The 25,028-nt window shown below is 47.6% G+C and overlaps 3 protein-coding genes across 6 annotated transcripts in view; all 3 read right to left on the bottom strand.

The window, feature by feature from the left end:
* The window catches only part of LOC136456415 (LEAF RUST 10 DISEASE-RESISTANCE LOCUS RECEPTOR-LIKE PROTEIN KINASE-like 2.1), a 40,352-nt gene extending 30,198 nt beyond the window's left edge, over nt 1–10,154 (bottom strand). Inside the window, exon 1 of the mRNA XM_066456276.1 lies at nt 9,025–10,154. Within this exon, the coding sequence (XP_066312373.1) occupies nt 9,025–9,856 (832 nt within the window). The 5' untranslated portion in view covers nt 9,857–10,154. The remainder of the gene's footprint in view (nt 1–9,024) is intronic.
* Nucleotides 10,155–11,088: 934 nt separating this feature from the next.
* Nucleotides 11,089–24,014, bottom strand: LOC136456416 (LEAF RUST 10 DISEASE-RESISTANCE LOCUS RECEPTOR-LIKE PROTEIN KINASE-like 2.1). Of its 4 annotated transcripts, XM_066456281.1 has the most exons (4): nt 23,087–23,208; nt 19,992–22,437; nt 12,717–12,746; nt 11,089–12,425 (listed from the first exon to the last, which is right to left on the bottom strand). In XM_066456281.1, exons 2-4 carry the CDS (start codon nt 20,821–20,823, stop codon nt 11,374–11,376), a joined length of 1,914 nt encoding a protein of 637 aa, XP_066312378.1. In that variant the 5' UTR covers nt 20,824–22,437; nt 23,087–23,208; the 3' UTR covers nt 11,089–11,373. The 4 variants fall into 4 exon arrangements, with proteins under 4 accessions (XP_066312378.1, XP_066312376.1, XP_066312377.1 ...); XM_066456279.1 differs by lacking the exon at nt 19,992–22,437 and having other exon boundaries at nt 23,087–24,014; XM_066456280.1 differs by having other exon boundaries at nt 19,992–23,229.
* LOC136456417 (LEAF RUST 10 DISEASE-RESISTANCE LOCUS RECEPTOR-LIKE PROTEIN KINASE-like 1.2) lies at nt 17,147–20,124 on the bottom strand. Its single transcript, XM_066456282.1, has one exon. The coding sequence runs from the start codon at nt 18,368–18,370 to the stop codon at nt 17,393–17,395; it is 978 nt and encodes a 325-aa protein (XP_066312379.1). The 5' UTR covers nt 18,371–20,124; the 3' UTR covers nt 17,147–17,392.
* Nucleotides 24,015–25,028: the final 1,014 nt, after the last annotated feature.

The following is a 25,028-nucleotide window of genomic DNA, read 5'->3' on the forward strand; positions in this document are numbered from 1 at the left end:
ATTCCACATCATATGTTTCTTCAACCAAGCCGGTGGCATGATTAAATACTCTATATGCTTTGGACTTCGATGAGTAACCAACAAGAAAACCTATATCACAACACCTTTGAAACTTCCCTAGGTGTTGCCGCTTCTTGTAGATGTAGCACTTGCAACCAAACACCCTAAAGGAGACGTCCGGCTTCTTCCCATTGAGCAACTCATATGGTGTCTTGACAAGGAACTTTTGAAGAAATAGGCGGTTGGATGCATAACATGCAGTGTTGATTGCTTCCGCCCATAGAGCTTCGGGGGTGTTGTACTCATCTAGCATTGTCCTTGCAAGAGTGATCAAAGTCCGGTTCTTCCTCTCAACTACACCATTTTGTTGAGGAGTATAGGTTGCGGAGACTTCATGTTTGATTCCAACTTCATCACAATAAGCTTCTATGTTTGTGTTGTCAAACTCTTTGCCATTGTCACTTCTTATCTTCTTGAGCTTCACTTCAAATTCATTTTGTGCTCTCTTGGCAAACTTCTTGAAACAAGATGCAACTTCGGATTTATCATGAAGGAAGAACACCCATGTATATCTTGAATAGTCATCCACAATCACAAGACAATAGAGATTTCCTCCCAAACTCTTGTATGTTGTTGGTTCGAATAAATCCATGTGTAGGAGTTCTAGCACTCTTGTGGTTGACATGAAAGCTTTGGTTGGATGAGTGTTTGCAACTTGCTTGCCGGCTTGACATGCACTACAAAGCTTGTCCTTCTCAAACTTCACATCCTTCAACCCTCTCACCAAATCATTCTTCATAAGCTTCTTGAGTGAGCTCATCCCAACATGAGCAAGCCTTCTATGCCATAGCCACCCAAGTGTTGTTTTGGTGAATAGGCAAGTCTTCAAGTTTGCATCTTCGGAGGTGAAGTCAACTAGATATAAGTTGTTGTATCTAAATCCATTGAATATCACTTGATTGTCATCTACCTTAGATACAACAACCTCCTTCTCGGTGAACAAGCATTGGAAGCCAAGATCACACAATTGACCAACGGATAGCAAGTTGAAACTCAATGAAGCAACATAGAGCACATTTAAGATGGAATGATCATTTGATATTGCCACTTTGCCCAATCCTTTGACCTTGCCCTTTGAATTATCTCCAAATGTTATTTTCTCTTGTCCATCTACCTCTTCATCTAGTGAGGTGAACATACGAGGATCACCGGTCATATGTTGAGTGCAACCACTATCAATAACCCAATGACTCCCACCGGTCTTGTAGTTCACCTACACACAAGAGATTCAAGCTTTAGGGATCCAAGCTTGTTGAGGGCCCTTCACCTTCTCAACAAGTGACTTAGCCACCCAAATTTTCTTAGGCCTACTCTTGTTGGGGGGACCTAAGAACATGACTTTCATCTTTCCACTCGAATCTTTTCTAACCATGTAGTGAGCATTGAAAGCAAAGGGTCTAGCATGCTTGGGCAAGGGTTGTGGTGGTGGAGTTTGACACTCATGAGCAAAATGGCCTTCTTGTCCACATTCAAAACATCTCTTTGGCTTTGGTTTTGGCTTTGATTGTTGGTGTTGAGCTTGAGCCTTCTTCTTCTCTACACTTGCCATATATCCAATGCCACTTCTATCCATCTTCATGACGGTATTCATGAGTAGCTCACTTTGGAGATGTTTGCCTCTAGCAAACTTGCTCAATCCCACCTTGAGATGCTCTTTCTCCATCTTGAGCTTCTTGTTCTCTTCCTTGAGAATATCATTGTTCTTCTCCTCCTTGAGTTTCTTGATTTCTTCTTTTAACTTCTCATTCTCAAGGATCACCTCTTTGTCATGATCAAGAGTTTCTAGCACAATGGTGTTGTGACTTTTCATCTCTTCAAGATCTTTCATGAGCTTCTCATTGTTACTCTTGAGCTTGACATACTCATTATAGTCATTGCATTCAACCACTTGCTTGCCCTTGCTACTAGATCCATGCTCAATGCTTTCATCAATTAAATCATCACATGAGGTAGCTATATCAATCTTAACAACATGGTTAGTAGCATCATGTGGCTCATTTGGTAAGAATTCTTGTGCAATAATAAGGGTATCATAATTGATCTTTAGAGTTGCATATTCATCTTTTAGCTTATTGTGACTAGTGATAAGCTCATTGTGTACCCACTCAAGTTTATCATTTTTATCTTTAAGCTCTTTCTTAGAAGATTTGAGCTCCTTGAGTTTGGATGATATAGAATCATTTGTTTCCTTGAGCTCATCATTAGCCTTTTCTAATGTATCACACTTAGCTAAGAGTGAATCATTTTTTGCATCAAGCTTTTCATTTGTAGCTCTACTCTTTCTAATGATCTTAGTATATTTTCTAAGTATTTTGACAAGATCATCATAAGTAGGTGAGTCATCATCATCGCTATCACTATCATCACTAGCATGTTCATCATCACTACTATCATCACTCTTAGTTACCTTGCGTTCACCTTTGGCCATAAGGCATAGGTGTGTAGAGGATGATGGCGATGGTGGTGGTGAAGATGCAAGATCAATAGCAATGGCGGCCACCTTTTCATCGTCACTATCATCATCGGATGATCCACTTGATGAATCAATGTCCGTGAGCCAATCACCGACAATATAGGCCTTGCCACTCTTCTTCTTCTTGTAGAACTCCCTCTTTTTGCCATCTCTCTTCTTGTATGGCTTGTTCTTCTTCTTTTCATCTTCATCACTTGAATCATCTTTCTTGCCCTTGTTCTTGAACTTGTCTTTCTTGGGCTTTGTGCATTGATGAGCTAGATGACCAGGTTCGCCACAATTGTAGCAATCCATCTCGGAGATTGGCTTTCTTCTTGAGCTAGTGAAGAACTTCTTCTTTTTGCCATCAAACTTGATGCCACTTTTGTTTAGCCTTTTTAGCATCTTGGTGGTCTTTTTCACCATGAGGGCAAGGCTTTCTTCATCATCTTCATCACTTGAACTCTCATACTCAAGTCTTGCTTTGCCCTTGTCTTGGCTAGCCTTGAATGCTAAGTCTTTCTCTTTCTTCTTTGTAGAGGATGAGCCATCTTGTGGTATGATGTGCATGTACATCTCATGAGTATTGATCTTTCCCAAGATTTGTGTCGGTGTAGCGGCAGAAAGATCACCTTGATGTAGCACGGTCACAATGTGCCCATATTTGTCAATGGGGAGGACACTCAAGATTTTTCTCACAATGTCGGATGGTGACATTTGAGTGAGTCCAAGCCCATTGACTTCCTCTACAAGAACATTTAATCGAGAATACATCTCATTAGCACTTTCTTTGGGAAACATCTCAAAAGAATTTAGCTTTTTAATCACAAGATGATAGCGTTCCTCACGCTCACTCTTGGTTCCCTCATGAAGCGCACAAACATCCGACCATAGTGCATGGGCGTCTTTGTGGTTCCTTACACGATTGAACACATCTTTGCAAAGGCCTCTAAAGATGGTGTTGCGAGCCTTTGCATTCTATTTTTCATAATTTACTTCATCGCCTTGAAGTTGTGTGGCATTCCTAGGTGCGGGGAACCCTTGAGAGGTGGCTCTAAGAATTCCAACATCTAGAGCTTCTAAGTAAGCCTCCATGCGGATTTTCCAATATGGAAAATCATCTCCCTCAAAGATAGGAGGAGGACCATCCCCGTGAGACATCTTGCTCTAAGCGATTAAGCTTAAAAACATGAGCACGAGGCTCTGATACCAATTGAAAGGATCAAGATGCCCAAAAGGGGGGGTGAATTGGGCTAATTCTAAATTTTCTTGCAATAATCAAATCCTACGGATAGCCCAATTAACCCCTTGTGCCTAGAAAAGTGTTTATATCAAACTAATGCACAACAACCTCTCAACCTAAGTTCCAAACTTACTCTAGCAAGCAATTCTTATGGAAGTAAAAACAAGTATTGAATTGCTCAAAGTAAATGCTCAAAGTAAGTGCTCAAAGTAAATAGAGAGAGAAAGGAACGCGGTGATGTTTTGCCGAGGTATCGGAGAGTCGCCACTCCCCACTAGTCCTCGTTGGAGCACCCGCGCAAGGGTGTAGCTCCTCCTTGATCCGCGCAAGGATCAAGTGCTCTCTACGGGTTGATTCTTCGACACTCCGTCGCGGCGAATCACCCAAAGCTGCTCACAACTTGAGTTGGGTCACCCACAAGCTCCGCCGGGTGAACACCAAACTCCCAATCACCACCAAGCCGTCTAGGTGATGGCGATCACCAAGAGTAACAAGCACGAACTCTCACTTGACCATGCGAAGCCTAATGAGAAGATGGATGCACACTTTGCTACTCTTGATTTGCTAGTGAGGCTACTCTCTTGGATTCTCAAACCACAAACACCTCACTAGGACCTTGCTCTTCTTGGCACTCACAAACGTGTTTCTCAGCTGTTGGAATGAGCAAAAGATACTCCACTCATGAGTGGAGCTTCTATTTATAAGCCAGCCTGAAAAACGAACCGTTATGAGCTTCTGCGGAATGACCGGACGCTCCGGTCGTGATGACCGGACGCTCCGGTCAGTTCAACCCGCGAACCAGTTTTCAAGTGATGACCGGACGCTGTCAGGGTCCGGTCAGTACCGACCGGATGCGTCCGGTCGCTCTTGGATGCTTACTGTAAACGACCGGACGCTGGATACTCAGGGTCCGGTCACACTGACCGGACGCGTCCGGTCACTCTTTCCCAAGTCTGGACCCTTATTGGAGTCGACCGGACGCTGGCCCTCAGCGTCCGGTCACATGACCTCCCAGCGTCCGGTCACACCAGACTTGATCCCCTTGGTCAAATGAACCGACCGGACCCTGCGGCCAGCGTCCGGTCGCACCGGAGTCAGCGTCCGGTCAGTGTTTGACCCTCCATTCACTTCCAACTTCCGAACATATGTGAATGAAGTTTGCTCCAAAAGATCTTAGGCATTCATAGGAGCTACCTAGAGCTAGTTTTAACAAGTGTGCACCACACCTAACTCACTAGACTTAACTAGGTCAAGCTACCCGTTCATACCCCCCTTCATAGTACGGCCAAAGGAAAAGCAAAGTCCTAAACTACTCTAAGTGTCTCTCCAACTCCAATCGACACTTAGAACTAGTTATCCTTAACCTTGTCGTCCAACCTTTGAAAACCGAAACGATTTCCATCGTAGGGGCATGACAACCTCGATTGCCCAATCGATCTCCATTACCATGACCTAACTTAATTGTCTCTGCAAAACACACGTTAGTCATAGTAATCTTGTATTGACATTAATCACCGAAATCCAACTAGGGGCCTAGATGCTTTCAGACGGGTTCACGAGGTAGACGAACACACGCTCGACACTCTGTAACGCGTACGCTCCCCCGCTACCTGGGATCAACATCTCAAGCAATCCATGCCGCTCCATGTAGAGACCCGGAACTAGCTCCCTCTCTCGCCCTGCTTGTAACCCGCTACTACGAGCATTTCGGTGCAAGGAATATAAGATCGATCTCTCAGACTGGACGTAGAGCACCTATTGTCCGAACCAGTATAAATCTTGTGTCTCTTTGCATTACCATCCGGGATTAGAAGCACGCAATATATTTTTACTAGTTAGTTGAGGACCGCCGGTCCAAAAACACCGACACTAATGGTACAAACAGACAAAAGGTATGTAAATAGAAACTGTTTTCTTTAAAAAACACTACCTGGGCCTCGTTTAGATTGCGAAAAAATTTCAAACCGATGAATAGTAGCATTTTTGTCTTATTTGACAAATATTGTCCAATCGTGGACCAACTAGGCTCAAAAGATTCATCTCGTGATTTCGAACTAAACTGTGCAATTAGTTATTTTTTTTACCTACATTTAATACTCTATGCAAGCGGCTAAAAATTGATGTGATGGAGAGAGAGTGAAAAAACTTGGAATTTGGATGGCATCTAAACAAGGCCCTGACCAAAAGACTAGGTAACCTGATGCTGTTATCCAACAAAAAATAACACTACTATAAGGTTCACTTTACCGGTAGAAATATAAACAGGTTTGTACTAATCCAGCCTGGCCTTCTTGTTGGTTCGAGGAAAGAATCCTCCTCTGTCCTAGATATCTGAGGGTCTTTGTGGCAACCAGTAGTCAAGAAAAGCGTCTCCTTTCCCTCTCTTCCATGCTTTGTTTCATTCATTCCTTGCTGTACCTCCAGTCCTCCAGCACTGTAGAAATGGTTGGCCGTCAGTCCTTGACATTAATTGCATGGCCCTCCTCCTCCGCGCCTCACGCGCTCTGCTGCTCCTGCTAATAGCGGTAGGAGTATAGCAGTAGGCTAGCAGTAGCGCACAACAGTAATGGATGTACATGCACGTTTGGCGTCAGAATATATGAGTTCGGCGTCAAAAACGTGCGACACCGAGCTCGACGCTAGGTATTTTGGCATTGAGGTATCTAGGATTATCTACTGTGTACGGTCCGACACTTCGGAGTTAAGATCTATGACGTCGAGACGTGTTACTTCGACGTTAGGATTTATGGCGCCAACCTTAAAATAAAAAATGAGTTTAAGTCTCCCAGAAAATCAAACATAAATTTTCTTAAAAAAAGAACTAAATTATAAAAAATTAGGTCGCGGCGTTGCCAGCCTACCGCGCCACACTACCAAGTCGCTGCGCTACCCATGGGCAGACCTACAGTTGTGCCCGGGTATTCCTGGGCATACCCAACATTTTTGGGAAAAAAAAATTAATAGTTCTTAGAGGTATATACATGTACAATATAGCTAAGGTCTCAAAATTGTGACTCTTCACTATTTTCTGCGTGTAATTCGCATCTAACTGAAAAGCAGCAGCCCACAGGCCACACCTAGCCGGACGGCCCAATGGCCCATCTGGCCTTCCCACTCCCTAATCTCCAATTCCACACTCTCCAAACCCATCAAGAGGCTGCCGTAGGGGTAGGGCAGCCAGCAGCTTGGAATGTTCGAGTTCGACGGACGCAGAATCGCGCCGCGCCGCCGCTCGCGGCGCCGGCGCCCCCCGTCCCCCCCTGCCGCCCCGCTCCCCCCGCAGCTGCGGAGCCAGAGCTGCTCGCTCGGCACGACCCGAGCCGCAGGAGCCAGCGAGCCCGACTGCTCCAGTACCTCAATTTGATTTTTTCGTTCAGAGGTAATCAAAATTCAAATCACTTTGGCCTTTTCTATGTTCAGAGGTAATCAAAATTCAAATGTCTTGGCTCTTGTGAACTTTTTATATTGTTCATCCAAATATTTTCTTACCATGGGCATACCCTACTCTAAAATCCTGGGTCCGCCACTGGCGCTACCTGACCCATGTCCCTATCCCATGGCGACTCCGGAGCTTTTTTTTTGAAAAAATCAGGAGGGGCAAGGAGCCCCTGCTGATCAAATATGAAATGCAGTAAAACACAAGTACAAGTACAAACCAGACAAACTAAGGTCTGGTTTAGTTCCTAAAAATTTTCACTCTAAACTATCACATCGAATCTTGCGGCACATGCATGGAGTATTAAATATAGACGAAAAAACTAATTGCACAGTTTGGTTGGAAATCGCGAGACGAATGTTTTAAGACTAATTAGTTCATGATCAACCATAAGTGCTACAGTAACTAACATGCGCTAATGACGAATTAATTAGGCTTAATAAATTCGTCTCGCAGTTTTTAGCCAAGCTATGTAATTAGTTTTTTTATTAGTATCCGAAAACCTCTTCCGACATCCCCAAAACATCCGAGGTAACATCAAACATTTTTATTTCACGAACTAAACGCAGGCTAAAGAAAGAGTGGGGCGCGGCTAGTCACTTTTCCAAATTGGCGTCAAAAGGAAGAGCTATTGGTTGTCTATGTTTTTTTTTATTACTATACTGGTATTATCCTTGTGCAGGTGGTTTCCAGAAGGAAGCTGTTTTTCCCCCCCTCCAATTTTCGTTTTGGAATGGTTGCCCTATTCTCCTGCGCGTGTTCAACGATGCCGTATGTATGCTACGGCAGAAATGCTTCGGTCAGTGGTTCCTGAAGATCGAATCTATGGCCGTGAAAGACAGCTTGAGAAAATTGAGCCGCTTCCTCCTATCACTGGCGGTGTGGCTTCCACCACCACCAGCAGCAGTAGGCATGTGCCGGCGATGGGCTGTAAAAGTTGTCTCATTCCCGCCGACGGCAACCGTGGAGAAATACAAGAGCATGCGCGGTCCAAGTTGTGGTCGTTCAGGAGAACAGAGCAGCCCACAACAACACATCGCGTTCAGATTGGGGGAAGAATCGGTCAGTGTGGCTGGTCCTGGTCGTGTTCGGCTATTACTTTTAGCCTGCTTGGTTAACATCTAAAATTTGTCCTACTAAAGATTTGACAAGCCAAAAGTTAAGTAAAATCATTGCTATAGATTTGGTAAGACAAATGTAAGACTTTAGCAAGTTTTGATAGCAAATCAAATACTAATCAAAATCATGGATTGATCAGTGGTATGACAAATTTTGGAAGCGAACCAATCGTGCCATTATTCCATTCCATCCCACATACAGCTGCCGGCTTACTGTAATCAGGTAGTTGATGATGCGACTTCGAACTTAAACCTAACTCATGTAAAACATTAAGCACGAGGGAGCGGCGGCTGCAGATTTTTGGGTCGGAAGGAAACTGATATTGAAGGCCCAAGGGGAAGAAGATGAAGATGGCCCAAAATATGGCAAGCTGGTGGTCCTGTTAAGGACAGGTCTAAAATTGCTACATGGTTGATTGATTTTCACAGATTTTTCATCCTTTAATTTAGATCCATTTCGATACCTTTTATTTTCAAAAAGCAATCGAAGTTCTTTGTTCAGGCCAAGCAAAGATTTGATTCCAAGGTAAAATTTGAAACAAAATTTTTTTTTTTACTGAAGCTACAACTAGCAGCTACATGCCTACTTACAGTTGATAAAGCTGCAAGCTAATGGATCCCCTTAGCAATTTGACACCAAGGAAGGAGAAAAGGCTTGGTTTCAACCAAAAAAGGAAGGAGAAAAGGTAGTACTACAAGACAGAAAAGGGCTTACCTTTGGTGCATTCATGGTTGCTCACTCGGCCGTTGGTACACAAGCAAGCCACGAATTCCCCATCTCGGCTGTGAGCACACCTTCCATTGGATCCCTCGCACTTGGTACACTGCTCGGACTTCCTATTCAAGTTCCATCCCAACTGAAAACCCTGTTTAAGAGCGTTGCGGTACCCGTTGGTGCTCCATTGCGAATCGATCGTCAGGGAGGCGTTCTGAAGCACAGGCACTTGGATAACTTGCTTGCACTCCTGTGACAAAGTTTGGTGGGGCACCTCCGAAGGAATCACAAAAGAATAATAACCATCCAAAGAACTTGGACATGTGATCGGGTTGATGTAAGGCTGATCAGGGAGGGTGGAGATGGAGCAGTTGGCGAAGAAGAGGAGGTAATCAACGGTGTACTCCGATAAGTTCAACCAGAAAGAAGGCGGCACGGTGACGTTGTGGTCGACCGGGCAGCTCTCATCGCCGTCGAGGACATCGGGATCGGCGAGGGAGATGGTGGAGTTGGTGTAGTCGATGCCCGTCACGTTGTACGAGTAGTCTGGACCGCTGCCGAGTTGCAGGATGGGATACTTGTCGTCCACACAGTCGATGGCCAGCCCATGGTACCCGCAGGAGGAGGAGTTGTTGCCCAGGACATCTGCCGTCTCATCGGAAAGATAGAACGGGTAACTGATATTCACTTTGCCGCATGTGTACGGCTGCAGCTTGCATATGGAGGTGTTGTAATCGCCGCTGGAAGGATCACCGCGGGATGCAGCGAACAAGATGGCAACGAGGAGCGGCAGCGGCAGACGACGGTGGCGTAGCAGCAGGAGACCCACCATGGCCTATGGGTAAAGCTGGTGGCTCCCAAGGCGTTTGTGTTTGTCGCTTGACGCTGGCCCCTCCTTACAAACTACTCCATGTCTGGGGATTCTGCTTGTGTGCTGCACACCATGTACAAGTGAGGAAAAGAAGCTAAGTGGGAGTCTGGTCAGCACAGCCAGAGACAGCCCATCAAAAGGTTTGGTTTGAACCGTAGAATAGTTCTCCGTTGACTGGTCCACTGATCACTTAGTCTTGTAGTGCATGCAAATCGTCTTGGTTCATAAACGTATCTGCTGGGCTAACTTTCGTGGTGACAGAAAGCTCCGTCGAAAATGGATGATTGAACTCTAGTAGGAAGTCATGGGAGACTTGGAAGGAGCGGAATCGGAGGACCTTCGGTGGAGCACCTTCATCAGTTGCACAGGTGATGCAAGGGATACAACAGGAGGGAGCCGAGTGCGCGGGATTCCGTTCGCTTGCACCGCTGTTCGCGCCATAGGGGTTTAACCTCGCTATATATCTGCTTGTCGCAAAAGGAAGTTTACTTAGTACAAAGTAGTGGTAGCACCGTTCAAGCCGGTGATTTGTGTTGTGTGTTCCTCGTACAAAACACGGCAGCTCGCCGTCGTTGGGTCGAGATATACTAAAACATCTATCTCCCCTTAATGAAGCACGTGCTATGCACGATTTCGAAAAAAAAAAAACTCTAGTAGGAAGTCAAGATACGCGCTGTCGGTAACTCGTCACCGCAAGAGTCCCCGTCAATCACTGTCAATCTTTACAGGACTTGCGAAGTCAGTCGTGATAGAAGAATTTCCACGTCCAGTGGAGGGACTTTTGTCACACAGTGGAGGTCTGGGTCGATCGCTTCCTTCGAAGTTCGGACTTTTGTGCCTGTGGAAATTAGTTGGCTCTGGAGACAGGGAACGCGGTCATCTGTTAGGAAGCTACCCGGGCGGCCGGGAAGTGGAGTGGAGGCAAACATGCGCGCAGCCGGAACCGCTATGGCCGACAGTCACTTATGAGCGCGGACAGCTGAAATCTCAGCTATGACCACATCGGTTGAGCACTCTGACTTCGATAAGCTCCGACACTTAATGCCTACTGATCATCTCTAGTCCTCAGTTCAAGTATTTTCAGGAACTGGGCGTCGCGATTCTGATCTGAATTGTAATGAAGAGTTTAGTCGCTATTTTAATTTGTGTAATGTATTCCATCGCGATTTAAATTTTAAACCCGGACCACCTACTGAATTTGTAATGCATCTGTCCAGTGATCTTAGTGTACATGTACACAGAAGAGAATCAGTGCTTGCAGCAAGTCTGAAGTCTGAACAAAGTACTCTAATACCATCATACTGTGTCGTATGAGGCTACGAGCACTCCTCTCCAGAAATTCCTATGTAGTTACTACATCTATGTTTACAGAATAAAAATAGCATTTGATGCATGCCCTTAGTTCTGCATACTATATAACAAATATTTGCATTTGTACAACCTGGTAACGCTAGCAACATTTATTAGTAGGAAAATATCTATGCTTGTGAGCTCAAGAGAACTTTGGGTGGCAATTCCAGATTACTTGTGCTTCCTTCCAGCATCTCGACGACTCTAGTCATTGTTGGTCGATCAGTTGGAATCACTTGTATGCACCACAAACCTACAACTATCATCTTTCTCACAAGCTCTGTGGTCTCACCATCAATCTCAGAAGCACTGATACAGTAGTCGTCCAAATGTTCATAAATCCACTGAGGGAAATATTGGCTACTAGATTCACTATTTTCACTTGTATTCTTGTCCCTTGCTCCAACCATCTCAAGGACCATCATTCCATAACTATAGACATCAGACTTGCTACTGACCAGTCCGAATTGCTTTGAGTAGACCTCTGGGGCGATATAACCTATTGTCCCTCTTGCACCAGCAATAGAGATGGCACTCTCTTTATTCAGGCATAGCTTGGCCAATCCAAAGTCAGATATCTTAGGGCAGAAATCCTGATCCAATAGAATGTTGTGTGGTTTGATGTCAAAATGCACGATTCGAGTATTGCATCCTCGGTGGAGATATTCAAGTCCTCTAGCCGTGCCAATTGCTATATCAAATAATTTCTCCCAACTTAGTAAATTTTCACTATTCATGTTTCTATTGAAGGCGTACCTTTCAAGCGAACCATTTGGCATGTACTCGTAAATAAGTGCCCTTTTAGATCCTTGCAAGCAAAATCCTAAAAGTGTCACAACGTTGATATGAGAAGTTCTGCTAATACTAGCCACCTCGTTCATAAATTCCTCACCGTCACCTTTGGTGTCCTTTAGCATCTTAACTGCTACTTGGCGGCCATCATGGAGGTTGCCTCTGTATACAGCACCAAATCCACCTTGGCCTAGCTTCACATCAAAGGATTTCGTCATTCTTTTAACATTTGCATAAGTGTATCTTTTCGGATGTATATTTCTGTTCTTTTGTAGAAAGGACTCAATCCTTGGTTCGTCCTTTGATTTGAGGGGTAGCCAAGCATATTTACGAGCCGAGAAGAATATGAGAATTCCTAGACATAGGAATAACGTGCCTGCAACAATACCTGCATCACAAAAGCATCACAAAAGAATTCAACTACAAAGCATTCTAAAAATTCAATTTGCAAAGAAAAATGCACCACTAGTCAGTGAGGGAACTCATCAGATTATTGCCCAAAGGAAGGATGAAATTTATCTACATTGTTGTCATTGGTTAGTGGATTCTAAATAATTTTTTTGAGAATTATGAATTTTCAAACATGACACATGCCAATAATTCATTATATGCTGCTTTTCTTCTGCTCATTTTAGACTAAATGAAGATGGGTACTGACTATAGGCTGCGTAGTGCTTACCAACAATAATTGCTGTTTTCCCTTTTGATCCTGTATGCCAAAGAACAAAAGACAATGTCAGATTTGAGCAATATTACGTCAAACACAAACACAAAGCACAATTGTCTTGCAAAATAGTTTTTTCGAAAATAATACCAATGTTTGTATCTTCAAATGAAATAGGTTTATTATAAAAATATATTCCATCATTAATCTAGTGATACTTATTACATATCATAAATAAGATTATTTAATTTTTTGTTAAAAATAGGAATTGTTTGACTCGTATGAGGAAGCGAGATTTTTATTTTATTTTTGGAGGGAGGAAGTACTTAACGAGACAGGTGGGCCCACAAGTTTTGTTTCATTATACCTCGAAAACGTTTGTATGGTCATTGAGAACAATTTCCTTCATAATTGAGGTTCCGGGTAGTCGTGAGAGTACTTGATTGGCGGTTGATCGGATGTTCTCAGTCACAAGTCACTTGATTGGCGAAATGATGAATGCTTGACTATGTACTGGATTCGTAATGTGCTGGTGATGAGAGCCTAATTTTAGTCAATTCATGGTGGCCTATGCAAAACCAACGTGCTCATTGTCTTCGATTCTTCTGAAAATTTAAGAGCTTTGAGTTCGTCGTTTTTTGGTTGTGAATCGGAAACCTAATCCTGAAACTCATTTTAGTTTGAAGCGAAGCCTCAATACAACACACAGGCGTAAATCTCTCAGTAGGTTTAAGGGCTTACTTGATGCGATCTGTATGTAGTCCACACGGAAACAGGGGCAATACCGCCTCTGCTCGTGGAACACGGCAGGCCGCCGGGCCGCCTGATGAATCTCGCTCACGAGAAAAAGGACGGATTTGGTGCAAAAAGCAGAACGAGGGTCGCGAGGCTGTAAACATCCTTGTCGAATGATGCGAGCAGGAGCCAGAATTTCCAGCTCTGTACCTACCCAAGCATTAATTTCCCAGGCAAACCCCGACGAAGTGTAGGCTAGATCAAAGTCAAAGCATTCACCATCAGCACGAGGCAAGAAGGAGCAGCGGGACGCGCACACACGGGAGACGTTGCGAGGATAGCTACGAGGTTCCAAGCTACTGACGCAACCGGTGCGTGCTCTGGTGATTGCAAAAACAAAAGGGTCGGTTCAGAAGGACTACTTACTTGATCGTTTGCAGTCCGGGCTGCCCACCTTCCCTCCGTGGCACAAGCAGCCCAGGAAGTCCCTGTGCTGGCTATAGGCGCATCGCCCGTTCGACTCCTCGCACTGGTGACACCCATCCGCTGCGACACGTTCCCATTCCAACTCGAACCCACGCTTGAGCACGTCTCCATACCCGCTGCTTCTGAAGTCTTGCTGGTTACTTGCTACCATCAGAACATCGTGGTTCACTGGCACGGTGACAATCATGTTGCAGTGCATCGGCAATTCTGGCTCCGGATACCTGTCATGCTCATCAGTCATGACCACGAAGGAGTCTCCTGGGCCAGCATCTGGCGGACTCTTGAAATCCGCGCATTTGATTTTGTATGCGTCAAATTCAAGCGTCATGTAATCGCCTAGGTGGCAGCCGAAGAAGAAGGTGAGGTTGTCGAAGGCGCTGCTGTTGTGCAGCCATGTCTCGTTGAAGCTGACGTTGTGGCGGACTGCAGGGCAGCTGCCGCCGACGAGCACATCGCTGTCCACCAGAATGATGGTGTGGGTGTCGTAGAAGATGTTCTGAACGGTATAGTTGTCGCCGCCGAGAGTGATGAACGGGATCCCGGTCGGCGCCTCGCCTTGGCAGGAAATCAACAGGTCGGTGTAGCCGCAGGAGTAGTTGTATCCGTAGTCGGCGATCTCTCTGGTCGCGTCGGCGAGGTAGAAGGGATATCTGATATTGACGCCGCCGCACTTGAACGACTCCGAGCAAATCGAACCGTCATAGGTGGTCAGGAGCGACGGAGGGATGGCATGGGAGGCAGGGACATGGACATGGACATGGACGGCGAGGAAGACGAAGAGGAGGACGGGGAGACGTGGTACTGGTAGGTGAGCAGCCATGGTGGCGAGAAGACGAGGTGGGTTCGCGCTCATCTGGCTGTTTTGTTAGCTCCAACTGGGCACGCAGTTGCTTGTGACTCGCGGCCGCCGCCGTTTATAGGTGCGATGTACTTGACCGGGTTTCGGCGAAGGTTGATTGCTGGTGGGCCCGGAGGTGGGGCAGGAGATAACACGGATTGAGACTTGGCCGTGGACTTGGCGGTCTTCCCGGTCCGTGCCAAGCCGTTTGATCACTGATCGTGGTCTGCCTGCTACGTCCTCCCTAGGCTTGTTGGTCCAGTCAGGCGAGATACGATCTTAACCTACTACTGCATGGTACGGAGTATGATTTTAGTTGACTTCCATTCGGACCGTATGCCAATCAAAGGGATATAGCAGTATATAATGAAAGTCTTCGCTCACGATGTTTTTTCTATTCCTTTTCAAGAATCCCATTTTGTTAATTGATGAACCGGCGCTGCAAATTAGGTTTCCTAGGAGCTCATTTTGCTTTTGATCCTATGTGGGAAAGTGGCTTTCGGAGAGAAACAATTCTCTGTCCGAAAGTGTGTCACTAGTTTTTTTTTATTTTAATTATTCCGTGGAGGAAAAACTTGAATCAGGAGCACCCAGCAGAGGTGGGAGAGGGAGATAGCAGAGCAGGCAAGCGGAGAGCAGCCAGAGCAGGGCACCGAGCGGCGGCACTGTTCGGCGGCGTCAACGGCGCTCTGCCCCAGCGCGGTCTGGCTGGGTGGCCTTGGTGGCGCGAGGTGCCGAGAGGAATGGAGAGGCAGAGGAGGAGAGGCGGAGAGCAGAGGGGAGTGCGCCGGTGAGGGAGCAAGGCCATGACGGTCCTTGTCTGCGCGCCGAGAAGAGAAGGAGGGAGCTCGGGAAAAGAAGAGCAAGCTAGAGCCCGAGCTCGATGGGAGCGAGGATGGCGAGCTCGGCAGTCATGGCCGGCTTTTATAGCCGAGGAGCGGCCACAGTACGGCGGTTCGGCGGGGAAAATATATCCGGCGACAGCCGGTGGTGAGCTGTCGTTCCTATCCTCACGCGTCCGGGTCTGGCCGCAGCCGCGCCGCCGGCCACCGTCGCGGCTGCGACGTGGCCCCAGTGCGACTGCTCCCCAGCGTGGGCGCGGCCGGCCCAGGCGCAATCGGTGGTGGTGGTGGGGGGGGGAGCCCGGAGCAGGCTACCCACGGGCACACGCGACGCGGCCGTGCTGCTTGCGGCTCTGCGATGAAGCGGCGCAGATGAGCGAGCGAGTGGGGACTAGGCCGGCGGTGAGGAAGGTGAGCGCCACTCGCCGTTGCCACTCGCACATGCTGGCCCTGCATCTGCAGCGAACGGCGTCGCCATGGGCTGGATTGGGGAGAGCTCAGCGGCTCACCAGTCCTGCGCCTCCGCCGCCTCCTCTGCTCCCTCTTCTTCCTCCTCTCCTCTGCTCTCTGCTTTATCGTCGTCGCCGCGCCCTGCTCCACCGCGCCTCTGCTCTCCCTTTCTCCCCCAGCTCTGCCCCTGCCCTTTTCTCCCCTGCTGCTGCACGCGGACAACAGGGAAGGACGGAAGATGCCGTCCACCGCGCCCTCGCCTTGCTCCGCCGTGCCGCAGCAAGCACTGTTGCCGCCCCTGCTCTGTTTCCCCGCTCCGCTCTCGCTCTCTCACACGCCAAGCGCCGCCGTTATGAGAGGGAGGGGGATGACAGGTGGTCCCAATCTGGTGGTGAGAGCGAAAGGCCTGGCAGGCGGGGTCGTGGCGGGTTTACTGTGCGGAAACCGCGGTCGAATGGGCGCGAGGGCCAATTTTAACTGGTTTTGAGAGTTAAGGGACTGCGCGTGTCTGGTTTTCGAGTTAGAGGGCTAGAATAAAACTGCAGTCATAGTTGTAGGGCCAAAAATGGATTTTTTCCATTAATTTTCCAGCTTACAACTTTTTTTATTGATTTCGAAAAAACACTTCACACCTCCTGTTCAAAAAAAACCTAATCAGCTAGTGTGTCGGGTAATTCAAGCCATGATTTTCGACACATGGCTCAACCCAAAAGTAGAAAAACTCTAAGTAGCCCGACCCAACTCGCCAGTGAATTGGGTCAAATTTTGGACCAACTATTTTGATCTAATCATTTTTCTCGGCCTAATGCGTCTTTTATGTTCTCTCTTAATTTGTCTTTAAATTTCTTAAATGCACTATATTATAGGACAGAGGGAGTACTTCACAGGCGGAGTAGTTTTTTTTTTCTGCTGCAAGATAGCTCCACTAATAAAGTTAAAGCTGTTTTAATAAAATATTTGGCAAAACAACTCCTCGTAAAGAATGAAATGATCATAATGCCCTTATCTTTTCTTCTCCTCATTTATTTTTTTCTCGCCTTTCTTCCACACAACCTCTCTTTCTTCCCCACGCCTCTCCCGACGCTCCTATGCTCCAGGCCCTATGCCCTGTGCCCCCACCCTGAAAGCTCACGACGTTCGCGTGCCCCGGCGGCCACGCCCGTGCACGTCGGCAACCCATGTCTGTGTCCGTGAGAGCAAATATGACCATGGTCATGATGGGGCTCATGAGAGCGAGAAAGGAGCTGGGACGAGCTGTTTTTTTCATGTCCATCTTTAGTAAAAAAAGAAAATTTTGTTGAGAGATATCGGAGAAACATGGTATTTGCTCATGGGCACCGTCAACTCAAAAAATTGTCTAGCACCATTATGAAAGCGTGTATTTTTTTCAAAAACGCATCCTGCATCCTGCTGATGTTTTCGCAGTCCGGGCTGCCCGCCTTCCCTCCGTGGCACAAGCAGCCCAGGAAGTCCCTGTGCTGGCTATAGGCGCATTGCCCGTTCGACTCCTCGCACAGGTGACACCCATCCACTGTGACACGTTCCCATTCCAACTCGAACCCACGCCTGAGCACGTCTCCATACCCGCCGCTTCTGAAGTCTTGCTGGTTACTTGCTGCCATCAGAACATCGTGGTTCACTGGCACGGTGACAATCATGTTGCAGTTCATCGCCAATTCTTGCTCCGGATACCTGTCATGCTCATCAGTCATGACCACGAAGGAGTCTCCTGGGCCAGCATCTGGCGGACTCTTGAAATCCGCGCATTTGATTTTGTATGCGTCAAACTCAAGCGTCATGGAATCGCCTAGGTGGCAGCCGAAGAAGAAGGTGAGGTTGTGGAAGGCGCTGCTGTTGTACAGCCACAACTCCTCGAAGCTGACGTTGTGGCTGACTGCAGGGCAGCTGCCGCCGACGAACACGTCGCTGTCCGCCAGAATGATGGTGTGATTGTCGTAGAAGATCTTCTGGACGGCGTAGTTCTCGCCGCCGAGACTGATGACCGGGATCCCGGTCGGCCCTTCGCCTTGGCAGAAAATCTTCAGGTCGGTGTAGCGGCAGGAGTAGTTGTATCCGTAATCGGCGGTCTCTCTGGTCGCGTCGGCGAGGTAGAAGGGATAGCTGATATTGACGCCGCCGCACTTGAACGACTCCGAGCAAATCGAACCGTCATAGGTGGTCGGGAGCGACGGAGGGATGGCATGGGAGGCAGGGACATGGACATGGACGGCGAGGAAGACGAAGAGGAGGACGGGGAGACGTGGTACTGGTAGGTGAGTAGCCATGGTGGCGAGAAGACGAGGTGGGTTCGCGCTCATGTGGCTGTTTTGTTAGCTCCAACTGGACAGGTTCCGGTTTTTTTTGGTCAAGCGATGTTTTAAGCCTCGCTTTGGTAGTGGCAAGTGCAGCTAGCCGTGCAGTACCGGCGAAGGTTGGGTGGCTGACACTGACGACGGGCAAGGACACACGGGCAAACGATGGCTTGAGGAGGGGCCTGCCTGCTCGTAGTAGCGGACTCGCGAGTCGCGACGTTGCCAGCCTACCGCGCCACACTGCCAGAGTCGCTGCGCTACCTGACCCATGTCCCTATCCCATGGCGACTCCAGAGCTTTTTTTTTTTTTGAAAAAAACAGGAGGGGCAAGGAGCCCCTACTGATCAAATTAATGAAATGCAGTAAAACACAAGTACAAGTACAAACCAGACAAACCAAATTGGCGTCAAAAGGAAGAGCTATTGGTTGTCTAATTTTTTTTTTATTACTATACTGGTATTATCCTTGTGCAGGTGGTTTCTAGAAGGAAGCTGTTTTTTTCCCCTCCAATTTTCGTTTTGGAATGGTTGCCCTATTCTCCTGCGCGTGTTCAACGATGCCTTATGTATGCTACGGCAGAAATGCTTCGGTCAGTGGTTCCTGAAGATCGAGTCTATGGCCGTGAAAGACAGCTTGAGAAAATTGAGCCGCTTCCTCCTATCACTGGCGGTGTGGCTTCCAGCAGCAGCAGGCATGTGCCGGCGATGGGTTGTAAAAGTTCTGTCTCATTCCCGCCGACGGCAGCCGTGGAGAAATATAAGAGCATGCGCGGTCCAAGTTGTGGACGTTCAGGAGAACAGAGCGGTCCACAACAACACATCGCGTTCAGATTGGGGGAAGAATCGGTCAGAGTGGCTGGTCCTGGTCGTGTTCGGCTATTACTTTCAGCCTGCTTGGTTAACATCTAAAATTTGTCATGCTAAAGATTTGACAAGTCAAAAGTTGGGTAAAATCATTGCTATAGATTTGGTAAGACAAATGTAAGACTTTAGCAAGTTTTGGTAGCAAATCAAATACTAATCAAAATCATGGATTGATCAATGGTACGACAAATTTTGGAAGCGAACCAATCGTGCCATTATTCCATTCCATCCCACGTACAGCTGCCGGCTTACTGTAATCAGGTAGTTGATGATGCGACTTCGAACTTAAACCTAACTCATGTAAAACATTACAGAGTGGTAAGCACTGGGGAGCGGCGGCTGCAGATTTTTGGGTTGGAAGGAAACTGACATTGAAGGCCCAAGGGGAAGAAGATGGCCCAAAATATGGCAAGCTGGTGGCAGGCTTCTGCTGGTGGTCCTGTTAAGGACAGGTCTAAAATTGCTACATGGTTGATTGATTTTTACAGATTTTTCATCCTTTAATTTAGATCCATTTCGACACCTTTTATTTTCAAAAAGCAATCGAAGGCCAAGCAAAGATTTGATTCCAAGGTAAAATTTGAAACAAAAACTTTTTTTTTATTACTGAAGCTACAACTAGCAGCTACCTGCCTACTTAGAGTTGATGAAGCTGCAAGCTAATGGATCCCCTTAGCAATTTGACACCAAGGAAGGAGAAAAGGCTTGGTTTCAACCAAAAAAGGAAGGAGAAAAGGTAGTACTACAAGACAAAAAGGGCTTACCTTTGGTGCATTCATGGTTGCTCACTCGGCCGTTGGTGCACAAGCAACCTACGAATTCCCCATATCTGCTGTTGGCACAACGTCCATTGGATCCCTCGCAGTTGGTGCACAGCTCGGACTTCCTACTCGAGTTCCATCCCAACTGAAAACCCTGTTTAAGAGCGTTGCGGTACCCGTTGGTGCTCCATTGCGAATCGATCGTCAGGGAGGCGTTCTGAAGCACCGGCACTTGGATAACTTGCTTGCACTCCCGTGACAAAGTTTGGTGGGGCACCTCCGAAGGAATCACAAAAGAATAATAACCATCCAAAGAACTTGGACATGTGATCGGGTTGATGTAAGGCTGCCCAGGGATAGTGGAGATGGAGCAGTTGGCGAAGAAGAGGAGGTAACCAACAGTGTACTCTGGCAATAAGTTGAGCCACACGGCGGGCGGCACGGTGACGTTGTGGTCGACCGGGCAGCTCTCATCGCCGTCGAGGACATCGGGATCGGCGAGGGAGATGGTGGAGTTGGTGTAGTCGATGCCCGTCACGTTGTACGAGTAGTCTGGGCCGCTGCCGAGTTGCAGGATGGGATACTTGTCGTCCACACAGTCGATGGCCAGCCCAGGGTACCCGCAGGAGGAGTTGTTGCCCAGGACATCTGCCGTCTCATCGGAAAGATAGAACGGGTAACTGATATTCACATCGCCGCATGTGTATGGCTGCACCTTGCATATGGAGGTGTTGTACTTGTAATCGTCGTCGGAAGAAGCGCCACGGGAAGCGGCAAATAAGACGGCAAGGAGAAGCGGCAGCGGCAGCCGGTGCCGAAGCGAGCAGAGGGCCATGGCTGAATAAGTCGAGTTTTTTTTTTTCCTTTCTCCCTCCCCGTTAGTTCGGTGGCCGCCGGCCTCGGCTCTCTCTGTTTATAAGGCAACAAGGGGCTGGGGAGTCTTCTCGGAAGGTTGGGTGGCAGACGAGGGCGGCACCAGACGGAAGAGCCGTGGTTGACCAGCCACCTGGGTGTGGCGAAATGCCAATCGCTTGCCACGCAAGGTCGGCTACGGCCTATGACTCCTGCCTCCCCGTCGTTGGCTTCGTTCGGCTGGCTAGCTCACTCAAACACTGTTCATTTTCAGATATAACAGTATTTTTCTCTCACAACAATCAATCAGAATAGTATTTTAGCTTATTTTTCAGTCCTGTCGAACAGCCCCGTTGTTTCGTCGGGGCTCGTGTAGTTGTGTTCTATCTAGAAGAAAAGATTTACGTTTAGCGTTGAACACTCGTACATGGTCAGCAACTACATAAATGCAGTGGTACTCAGGATCCTAGTCAGGACCCAGTCCTCAGATCCCCTCTGTGATGCAGTGATGGGAATTTTTTTTGAGAAAAGTGATGGGAACCCTGTTCGCTCGTATATGATCGTGGATTATAAATTGGAATAGTATTTTTTTCTCACACCAAACCAGCCAGCAGTAAATAATTCACGATCGTTTACGGCCTGCCGAACAGGTTGTTGGCAATCGGGGAAAGTTGCTCGTTCCGGGGGAACTATTCATGTTCCTATTATGTGAAAAAACATGATGTAGTACCACATTTCTTATTCCACGTCCCTCCACCCTGTTTGCTTATGCTGAAATATTGTGAGAGAAAAACACTGTTCTAGTAACACGGCTACTAAGGTTGGAAACCATGAAATGGGAGTAAACAGAAAGTATGACGTCACGAATCACGACTAAGACCAAGAACCACGTCTTTGCATGAAAAAAAAACACTCCTAGCAATTAGAGGATTCCATACAACAATCTCCACTCTCACTACCGGTTTGCTATCGCTCCAATACAGAGCTTGCACAGCAACAATGTCATGGAAGCAAGCAGGGATGGATCCAGCGGTGGGTGGGTGGGAGCTCATGCCCTCCTACTGTCACTAATTCCATAGAACCCCCTGGAACCCTTTAAGATTTTTGTCATGGCTGTTTTGGGGAGAAGAGGCTGAAGGTTAAAAATGACGACTTCAGACACTTCTGAACTTTCATTCTACATCCGTCACTGGAAAGCAAAGGCGCGTGGGCCTGGTCTTGGCTCTCCGCTTGATAATCTACCTTTTTATTAGAGGAATTAATGATGGTTTCCACTAATCCTTCTACTACCATAGAAGAAAATTTAGCTTTATAATATTCTATAAGTGGTCAGCGCTCAGCACTTCATAACTATAGGAGTACCGAAGAGCAGGGACCTACTCCTCTTTTGTTTTTTTTCGAAAGGACGGCAATAGAAAAGGAAATGGAACTGTACAAACAAAGCAAAAACAAAAACTTCATACAACTTGGACAACGTGACTTCAAACCTCGACTCTACTTTGCGAAACTAGGTGGTGGAGTCTGAACCCACTCATCTACTCGGTAGGTGAACTGGGGATATTATTGCCTCCTGTTGTCAGTCCTCTTTTGTGAACCACTGAAATCAAAGCGAATAGAAAGCATACACTCACTAACAACTCCAACCCTGGAAACACGTCTTCGGATGGACTAAAACATGGCTTATACGTACGGAACAAAGATCCAACAGCAACGAAAACCAAACAATGTTTGCCCGCCTGCTAGACAGCTAGAGCCAGCCAGCGCTACCAAACCTCTCCATTTGGCAACGCAAACCAGGCCTGTGGACTGCGTCTGCCGTTTAGCATCGTGGTCCTTGTTCGGTTGTTCCACACGGAAACAGGGGCAATACCGCCTCTGCTCGTGGAACACGGCAGGACGCCGGGCCGCCTGATGAATCTCGCTCACGAGAAAAAGGACGGATTTGGTGCAAAAAGCAGAACGAGGGTCGCGAGGCTGTAAACATCCTTGTCGAATGATGCAAGCAGGAGCCAGAATTTCCAGCTCTGTACCTACCCAAGCATTAATTTCCCAGGCAAACCCCGACGAAGTGTAGACTAGATCAAAGTCAAAGCATTCACCATCAGCACGAGGCAAGAAGGAGCAGCGGGACGCGCACACACGGGAGACGTTGGGAGGATAGCTACGAGGTTCCAAGCTACTGACGCAACCGGTGCGTGCTCTGGTGATTGCAAAAACAAAAGGGTCGGTTCAGAAGGACTACTTACTTGATCGTTTGCAGTCCGGGCTGCCCACCTTCCCTCCGTGGCACAAGCAGCCCAGGAACTCCCTGTGCTGGCTATAGGAGCATCGCCCGTTCGACTCCTCGCACAGGTGACACCCATCCGCTGTGACACGTTCCCATTCCAACTCGAACCCACGCCTGAGCACGTCTCCATACCCTCCGCTTCTGAAGTCTTGCTGGTTACTTGCTGCCATCAGAACATCGTGGTTCACTGGCACGGTGACAAACATGTTACAGTTCATCGCCAATTCTTGCTCCGGATACCTGTCATGCTCATCAGTCATGACCACGAAGGAGTCTCCTGGGCCAGCATCTGGCGGACTCTTGAAATCCGCGCATTTGATTTTGTATGCGTCAAACTCAAGCGTCATGGAATCGCCTAGGTGGCAGCCGAAGAAGAAGGTGAGGTTGTGGAAGGCGCTGCTGTTGTGCAGCCAGCTCTCGTTGAAGCTGACGTTGTGGCTGACTGCAGGGCAGCTGACGCCGACGAACACGTCGCTGTCCGCCAGAATGATGGTGTGATTGTCGTAGAAGATCTTCTGGACGGTGTAGTTCTCGCCGCCGAGATTGATGACCGGGATCCCGGTCGGCGCCTCGCCTTGGCAGGAAATCAACAGGTCGGTGTAGCCGCAGGAGTAGTTGTATCCGTAGTCGGCGGTCTCTATGGTCGCGTCGGCGAGGTAGAAGGGATAGCTGATATTGACGCCGCCGCAGTTGAACGACTCCGAGCAAATCGAACCGTCATAGGTGGTCGGGAGCGACGGAGGGATGGCATGGGAGGCAGGGACATGGACATGGACGGCGAGGAAGACGAAGAGGAGGACGGGGAGACGTGGTACTGGTAGGTGAGCAGCCATGGTGGCGAGAAGACGAGGTGGGTTCGCGCTCATCTGGCTGTTTTGTTAGCTCCAACTGGGCACGCAGTTGCTTGTGACTTGCGGCCGCCGCCGTTTATAGGTGCGACGTACTTGACCGGGTTTCGGCGAAGGTTGGTTGCTGGTGGGCCCGGAGGTGGGGCAGGAGATAACACGGATTGAGACTTGGCCGTGGACTTGGCGGTCTTCCCGGTCCGTGCCAAGCCGTTTGATCACTGATCGTGGTCTGCCTGCTACGTCCTCCCTAGGCTTGTTGGTCCAGTCAGGCGAGATACGATCTTAGGCCGCGTTTAGTTGCTTGCCGAGTCGGCGCCGCCCGATCCTGTAGCAGTGTAGCGCACTGTAGCATTCCGTTTTTATTTGGTAATAATTATCCAATCGTTGACTAATTAGGCTCAAAACGTTCGTCTCGTAAAGTACAATCAAACTGTGCAATTAGTTTTTAATTTCGTCAACATTTAGTACTCCATGCATGTACCGTAAATTTAATGTGATGGAGAATCTTTTTTTGCATAGTGCCAAAGTTTGATTTCGGTGGAAACCTACTACTGCGCTTGGTACGGAGTATGATTTTAGTTGACTTCCATTCGGACCGTATGCCAATCAAAGGGATATAGCAGTATATAATGAAAGTCTTCGCTCACGATGTTTTTTCTATTCATTTTCAACAATCACATTTTGTTAATTGATGAACCGGCGCTGCAAATTGGGTTTCCTAGGAGCTCATTTTGCTTTTGATCCTATGTGGGAAAGTGGCTTTCGGAGAGAAACAATTATCTGTCCGAAACTGTGTGAGTAGTTTTTTCTTTGATAAATTCCGTGGAGGAAAAACATGAATCAGGAGCAATTAATTTTCCAGCTTACAACTTTTTTTATTGATTTAAAAAAACCATTTCACACCTCATGTTCAAATAAACCTAATCAGCTAGTGTGTCGGGTCAGATTCAAGCCATGATTTTCGACACATGGCTCAACCCAAAGTAGAAAAACTCTAAGAAGTAGCCCGACCCACCCGCCAGTGCATTGGGTCGAATTTTGGACCAACCATTT

The sequence above is a fragment of the Miscanthus floridulus genome, chromosome 6 (genome assembly GCF_019320115.1).
Source record: "Miscanthus floridulus cultivar M001 chromosome 6, ASM1932011v1, whole genome shotgun sequence".
Taxonomy (NCBI): Eukaryota; Viridiplantae; Streptophyta; class Magnoliopsida; order Poales; family Poaceae; genus Miscanthus; species Miscanthus floridulus.